Below are 8,526 nucleotides of genomic sequence, written 5' to 3'. Positions count from 1 at the left end.
TTTTAAAAAAAAAAAAAAAAAAAAAAAAAAAAAAAAAAAAAAAAAAAAAAAAAAAAAAAGAAATACTTGTGTATAATACAAGAATATTCAGAGCAGAACTGTTTGCAATAGTGAAAGACCAGAAACAACCAACAGAATAATAATCAATCAATTATAGAATAGTCATAATATGGATTACTAGGCAGTCATTTAAAAAAATAAGGTTGATCTGTATTTAATGAAATGACACGGAAAGATGTGCATATCACATAAATTAAAAAAAAAAGAAAGAAAGAGGAATACATAGTATGATTCCACTTCTGTAAACTAAAACAAAACATCCAAAATATACTAAGATTTGTTTGTTTATAGATATTTTATATGGATATATTTTGTAAACAAAGAAAAACTTGTTTTGCTTTCTACAATAGGCATGTATTAGTTTTTTCCTTAAATTCCAAAGCATTTTAAAAGCATTGTTAATTTTACCCAATGCCAAAATTATCTTCCTACTATATATACATGCAGAACTCTCTATGCAAGCTTTGATTTTAGAAGTTAAACATTAAAAGGGTATTCTTTATTAGCATATGACTATATTAGAAGTCAGATAACTAGACTGAAAATTGCAGAGAAATAAAAGTAAAGCCCAATGAAAGAAGGTAAGTGAAAAATTAATGAAATAAAACACAAGGATTTGTGATTCCATACTATATTTTTCTATTTTCTTTAAAATCAAATTAAGATTTTTTTTTCCAAAAATATAAAGAACTATTAAACACCACTTCAAATCATCTGATCAGTAGTGATGCACATACGTGTTTCCACAAAGTATTAGGTCTTATTTTATCTTGTTTTTTTCCCACTTAACATTATCTCATATGTGTATTTCCATGTTAAAACAATTTGAAAGTTTTACTAAAACTGATTTTGCTATTCTCTTACTGTGAGACATTTGGGAGTGTTTCCTATTTTAGGTGCTCATAATTGATACTTATGGGAGCATGTTTTAATAGACTCTTTTTTTCCTCTTTAGGGTTATTTCCACGGAATATATGTTCCAAATTGGAATTGCCAGGTCAAAGGGTTAGAAATAGTTTTATAGCTATTTGATTATCAAATCACACTGTAGCTGAGTTTTTCAATTTGGGGTGGGAGAGAACCTACAGTTTGAAAAATCATTTTAAACATTTTAATATTTATTGTTTTTGTAATATAAGCAAAGCATGTTATTTTTAATTGTGATTTTTCTGTATTTCTAGTTACAAAAATGAAGCAATGCAAGAGATATGCTGTTAAAAGTGACCTATACTGGGCCGGCCCGGTGGCGCACTGCTACAGTGCGCCGCTTGAGAGCGCGGTGGCACTCCCGCCGAGGGTTCGGATCCCACATACGGACCGGCCGCTCACTGGCTGAGCGAGGTATGGGCGCAACACCGAGGGTTGCGATCCCGTTGCCGGTCCCGGTCCGGTACGGGTGCGACACTGAGGGTTGCGATCCGTTGCTGGACACGAAAAAAGACAAAAAGGAAAAAAAAAAAAAGTGACCTACACTGAACTTTACAGTCCCTAGAAGAGAATAGCTTATAGCAATCAAGTAAACTCAATACTCCAACCTACTGACACATCACATAATGGAAATAAAAACAAAACAAAAAACACTTCCACTGCTTTACTTTTTGGCACAATGTTTATTTATTTATTTATTTATTTTCCTTTTTTCGTGTCCGGCAACGGATCGCAACCCTCAGTGTTGCGCCTGTACCGGACCGGGACCGACAACGGGATCGCAACCCTCGGTGTTGCTCCCACGCCTCGCTCAGCCAGTGAGCGGGAACCGGTCTGTATGTGGGATCTGAACCCTTGGCGGGAGCGCCACCGCGCTCCCAAGCGGCGCACTGTAGCAGTGCGCCACCGGGCCGGCCCCACAATATTTATTTTGAAATAAGAAAGATATTAAATTTTTATGTTTTTCAAGAGGGTATGGAAAACTTTATCCTATAAATATGCCTGCATATGTATAAACTCATATATATACAAGAATATTTATCACAGTACTGCTCAAAATAGCAAGATTGAAAACAACTCAAAAGTCCACCAGTAAAAGATTGGGTAAAAAAATTATGGTACATCTATCCAATGAAATACTATATAGTCATTTTTAATGTCTATATATGTAGTAATGTGTCCATGTGAAGTGATCTCCAAAATAATATTAAGTGAACAAAGTATGCTATTATTTGACTAAAAAAGAAAGAAGACAAGCACTCTCTAAAAACACACACAAACATGCATACACAGATTATATCAGAAAGGGCACAAGAGAAACTAATAGAGGCTGCCACTAGGGATGGGAATTGGGAGACTGAGAGATAAGGGTAGGAGACAGACTTGTTTTTCAACGTACAGTTTTGTGCCTTTTGAATTCTACACTATGTGTATGAATTATATATTCAAAAGATAATTTCTGAAAAAAGGATTATGTAGAAATATTAACCAATTTATAATAATTCCCACAATGTAAATGTACCTGACTAGCTTAAATTTGTGTTTTGGTTGCTAGGCAGGCTGTATATTTGTCCATGAGATGACTGACTTATTTTCTTATGTATAAGATTAACTATTTCTGTACTACAATCTGTACAAAATGGGTACTAATATTATATTTGTATCAATTTTTCAAGTTTAGTGTAGCAGCTTTTTTTTGTCACATCTTTGCTTCTGCTATTTTCCTCTTGATAGTTATATTTCAATATGTTAACACTTACATTTTTATGTTTGAACTCTCCTACCTGGAAATTTGTACTAAATGTTTAATTCTTGAACTTGATATATTTATTAAATCACAGTACTTTTATCTCTGCTATTTTAGATCTTCAAATCCCTTATTTTTTTTCCATTTTATTTCTCTCAAAATTTCTTAGTCTTTCTTGAACAAATCTCACATACCAACTTAAATTCTCAGGTAGTTCATGGAAGGTTTTGGTCACCACTGTGAATGAAATCTTATGTCAAAAAATTTTTTTTAGTTAAGTAAGCAATACATCAACATATTTCTGGTATTACAAAATTCAAAAATAAAGACATAAGAAAGCATAAAGTGAAAGCTTACAACATCTCTTTTTTCCAATCTATTTCACCTTCCCTAAAGGTAACCATTATTACCTCTGTCCTTTCATTTTGTATTTTACATACATACAAATAGACATGGAGACACACACATTCATACACACACTCTCTCTGCCCAAATATATGGTTTAATAATTTATTTTTTAAATATATGTATATAAATGGGATGATGCAGTACATAGTGTTCTGTAATTTGTTTTTCTTTTTTTTTTTTTTTTGTTTTTTTTCGTGTCCGGCAACGGATTGCAACCCTCAGTGTCGCGCCCGTACCGGACCAGGACCGGAAATGGGATCGCAACCCTCCGTGTCGCACCCGCACCTCGCTCAGCCAGTGAGCGGGAACCAGTCCGTATGTGGGATCCAAACCCTCGGTGGGAGCGCCACCGCGCTCCCAAGCGGCGCACTGTAGCAGTGCACCACCGGGCCGGCCCTGTAATTTGTTTTTCACTTAATGATGTATCTTGAAAATTTTCCAGGTCTTTACATGTAGATTTAACTCATTGTTTTTAACAGCTTTCATTATAGTTCATAGTATTTTTGTATCACAACTTATATAACCAGTGTTCTATTGATGGTTATTTAGACTGATTACATCTAAAAATATTTTTCTAGAATATATTTCTAGAATTAGAAACAATGGGTTAAAAGGAATATATTTTTAAAACGTCAACAGATACTGTTAACATTGCTCTTCAAAAAGTCTTCATCAATTTACATTCTCATCCTCAGTGCCCATTTCTTCAAAGTCTCACCAGTCTGAATATCCTTCGTCCACTTTGATGTATGAAATATATTCCTTGCTGTTGTTTTAATTTGCATTTTCCTCATTACTTATGAAGGTAAACATTCTTTCATATGCTTATCACTGTATATAATTCTTCTGTGAATAACATATTCATACATATCTTTTACTCATTTTTCTGTTAAAATTTGGTCTTTTTCTTTCTACTATTTGGATTATAAGAAAGCAATTGATTTGTTGTAATTTTTGTTTAGCACTATCACTAGTACTAGGCCTGGGGTGTCTGTATATTAAATATTGCTTTAGTTTCTTATTCTTTAGATTAAAAAGTTGAAACAATTATTAAGAAGAATGCAATTATTTAAAATTTAATTTTGTTTTGCTTTTCTTGTCAACAAAAGGGAGGCAGTATAAGTGCCTGGATAATGCAGACTAATGGCCTAGGTTCAAATACACAGTCTGTCATTTAGTAATTATATTACCTCGGACACATTACTTAAACTAAGTCTTGGTTTCCTCATTTATAAAGTAGAAATGTAATACCTTCATAGTCTATTGTGAGGATTAAAATAAATCGTCCTTATAAAGCACTTAGCACAAGCACTTCCCACTTAGTAAGTGCTCAATAAATGTTACCAATATTATTATAGCTAACAAGAGATGGCTACATGAAAGTCTCAAAGATTAGCACTATTAGAAAGAAAAAACTTTTTGGTAAGCATGGAAAATGATGTGATATCTTTCATTCATATATACTCTACATAGTAAATAATCAATGAGGGAGGGTTTTCAAGAAACCTAAAAATTAAGTCTCTATGAGGCAAAGTGCCATTCCAGCTTTGCTTCTAAACCCGTCTAGTCCACCCACACATGTTTAATCACAATTATGCACTATACTTACGATTTTTGTGGCCTAGTGTCATAATTCTATCCATATCATCAGCATTATTTACCACATAAGCTGATAAATCTTTGATATAAACTCCCACATCAGGTCTTTCTTTAACCTAAAAAAATATATATATGACTTTCCATTAATATCAGTAATTCTTCCACAATTATTTATTGAGCATCTACTATGTGTCAGATACTCTACTACGTAGTGGGAAACAAGACAGACAACTCACTACACTTGAGATGATATTCTAAAGGGAGAACATACGAACAGATAATCACACCAAAAATTATTTTATTTCAATCATGATAATGCCATGAGGAAAAAATACAGGAATATATTGCAGAGATACTAAGCTAGTGAAAGGGAAAGGATAAGTTTTCCCAAGATGATGTTTAAGCTAAAACTTGAAAAGAAATAGGAGGTAGACAATCTGAATTAAGATAGGAGGAGAAGCATATGTGCAAGAATCCTGAAATGGGAAAAACTAGGCACTTGCAAAAAATAAAGAACAAAATAAAAAAGACAGTTTCAAGTATTCTAAGGGACAGAGAACAGACTAATACAATAACTGATTAGATATGAAAGATGAAGAAATAAAACATGATTTCACATTTGTGAAAGTTAAAAAAAAATTAAGTAGTAATGCTACCAAAGAACTTTTATCATAAAAAAATAGGAATTTAGATCCCCAGCCCTGCTAAGTGTGCACCAATCAGAGAGGTGCCAAGATCTGCAGGGACTACGTGCCCTGTGGTGCCGGCACGTGACCCAGCAGGTCAGCCTCGCTGCCACCACCCGACTCTATCCCCAGCCCCGCCGAGTGCGCACTGATCAGAAAGGCGCCCAGCCAGAGAGGTGCATGATCCTCAGAGACTACCGGCCCAGTGGTTCAGCACGCAACCCAGCAGGTAGGCCTTGCCACCACTGCACGACTCCATCCCCAGCCCGGCCAAGTGCTTGCTGACCAGAGGCACCTCCCCAGAGAGGCCCAAGATCTGAGGAGACCATGCACCTGAGGCACTAGTGGGCAACCGAGCAGATACTGAGGAAGCCATACAAAATTGGTAGCCCCTGTAGCATCCTAGCCAGACAATAGTGTCAAACCAGTGGACTGTGAAATCCCCTGCCACAATGACTAAACATCAAAGGAAAGATAGGAGAAATATGAAAAATCAAGAAAGTACATCACCAAAGGGTAATAACTCTGAAGATCTAGATCCTATAGAACAAGAAGCCCTTGAAATGTCTGACAAGGAATTTCGAGTGATAATTCTAAAGAAACTAAATGAGATACAAGAAAACTCAGCTAGACAGCGCGATGAAACGAGGAAAAGTATACAGGACCTGAAAGAAGAAATGTACAAGGAAATCAATGCCCTGAAAAAGAATGTAGTAGAGCTTGCTGAGCTGAAGAATTCATTCAACCAAATAAAAAACACAACAGAGAGTTTAACCAGCAGGCTTGCAGAAACAGAAGAGAGTACTTCTGACCTTGAAGATGGGCTGTTTGAAATAACACAGGCAGACAAAAAAAAAAAAAGAAAGAAAGAAAAGAAAAAAGAATTAAGAACATTGAAGAAAATCTGAGAGAGATATCAGACAACCTTAAGCGCTCAAATATCCGCATCATGGAAATTCCAGAAGGGGAGGAAAAAGGAGATTGCATTGAAAACATATTCAACAAAATAGTGGCAGAAAACTACCCAGGTATAGAAAAAGACACAGATCTTCACATTCAGGAAGCTCAAAGATCCTCAAACGTATTCAACCCAAAAAGGTCTTCATCAAGACATGTTATAGTCAAATTGGCAAAACTCAAAGACAAAGAGAGAATCTTAAAAGCTGCAAGAGAGAAGCATCAAATCACATATAAGGGAGCCTCAATCAGACTAACATCAGACTTTGCATCACAAACCCTAAAAGCCAGAAAGAAATGAGATGATATATTCAAAATACTAAAAGACAGAGATTGCCAGTTCAGAATACTCTACCCTGAAAGACTATCCTTCTGAAATGAAGGGAAAATAGTATATTTCTCAGACAGACAAAAACTGTGGGAGTTCACTACCACAAGACCACCCTTACAGGAAATTGTCAAGGGAGTACTGGGTTTGGTACCTGAAAAATAACTACCACTGCTATAAAAATTCAAGAAAAATCAAAACTCACTAGTAAAATAAAAATGGCAACAATGAAGAGAAAAAAAAAAGTTTATCTACAACCCAAGGAACCAACAAATACAGAAAACAAAACAGTAGATCATAAAGAAAGGAACAAAAGACACTTAAGACATCCAAACAAAAATCAATAAAATGCTAGGAGTAAATCAACACTTTTCAATAACAACTCAATGTAAAAGGATTAAATTTCCCAATCAAAAGACACAGATTGGCTGGCTGGATTAAAAAGGAGGGCCCAACTATATGCTGCCTTCAAGAGACCCACCTCATCTATAAAGACTCACATAGACTAAGAGTGAAAGGATGGAAAAAGATTTACTACGCAAACAGAAATGAAAAACGAGCTGGAGTAGCTATTCTTATATCTGATAAAACAGACTTTAAACTAAAAAGCATAAAAAGAGATAATGAGGGCCACTACATAATGATAAAAAAATTGATCCTTCAAGAAGACATAACAATCATATATATACGCACCCAATGTCAGAGCAGCCAGATTTATAAAACAAACTCTGTTAGACCTAAAGAAGGAAATAGACACTAATACCATAATAGCAGGGGACCTGAACACCCCACTATCAATATTGGACAGATCATCTAGGCAAAGAGTCAGCAGAGAAACACAAGATCTAAACAATACTCTAGACCAATTGGACTTGGCAGATATCTACAGAACATTCCATCCAACAACCTTAGAATAGTCATTCTTCTCATGAGCACATGGATCATTCTCCAGGATAGATCACATGTTAGGTCACAAATCAAGTCTCAACAATTTCAAAAAATTGGAGTTATCCCATGTATTTTTTCAGACCACAATGGATTAAAATTAGAAATCAATAACAAATGAAATTCTGGAAACTATACCAACACATGGAAATTAAACAGCATTCTACTTAATGACATATGGGTCCAAGAAGAAATCAAACAGGAAATCAAAAAAATTATTGAAACTAATGAAAACAATGATACATCATACCAAAACCTATGGGATACTGCAAAAGCAGTACTAAGGGGAAAATTTATCGCATTAAATGCTTACATCAGAAGAATGGAAAGATGGCAATGAACAACCTAATACTTCACCTTAAAGAACTAGAAAAACAAGAACAATCCAAACCCAGATTTAGCATATGAAAAGAAATCATTAAGATCAGGCAGAACTTAATGAAATTGAAATCTAAAAAACAATACAAAAAGATCAATGAATTGAAAAGTTGTTTTTTTGAAAAGATAAATAAAATTGACAAACCATTAGCATGGCTAACTAAAAAAAGAAGAGAGAAGATTCAAATAACAAAAATTAGAAATGAAAAAGGCAATATTACAACTGATACGTCTGAAATACAAGGAATCATTTGATACTACTATAAACAACTATATGCCAACAAATTTGAAAATCTGGAGGCAATGGATAAATTTCTGGAAACACACAAGCTACAATAACTGAGTCAAAAAGATGTAGAAAATCTGAACAGACCAATAACAATAAAAGATATTGAAGGTGTTATCAGAAGGCTCCAAACAAAGAAAAGCCCAGGACCAGATGGATTCACAGCAGAATTTTACCAAACATTCAAAGAGGAATTGACACCGAT

At 34.7% G+C, this 8,526-nt stretch overlaps 1 protein-coding gene across 4 annotated transcripts in view; it reads right to left on the bottom strand.

The window, feature by feature from the left end:
• The window catches only part of KIF3A (kinesin family member 3A), a 48,432-nt gene that overhangs the window by 24,074 nt on the left and 15,832 nt on the right, over positions 1–8,526 (bottom strand). For all 4 annotated transcript variants that reach the window (XM_008571639.1, XM_008571640.1, XM_008571641.1 and 1 more), the window contains exon 5: positions 4,752–4,857. In XM_008571639.1, coding sequence (XP_008569861.1) covers positions 4,752–4,857 — 106 coding nt within the window. The remainder of the gene's footprint in view (positions 1–4,751; positions 4,858–8,526) is intronic.

Source organism: Galeopterus variegatus, unplaced genomic scaffold (assembly GCF_000696425.1).
Source record: "Galeopterus variegatus unplaced genomic scaffold, G_variegatus-3.0.2 Scaffold708, whole genome shotgun sequence".
NCBI lineage: Eukaryota > Metazoa > Chordata > Mammalia > Dermoptera > Cynocephalidae > Galeopterus > Galeopterus variegatus.
The sequence above is the reverse complement of the archived record's forward strand: the minus strand, read 5'-3'. Positions and strand labels throughout refer to the sequence as shown.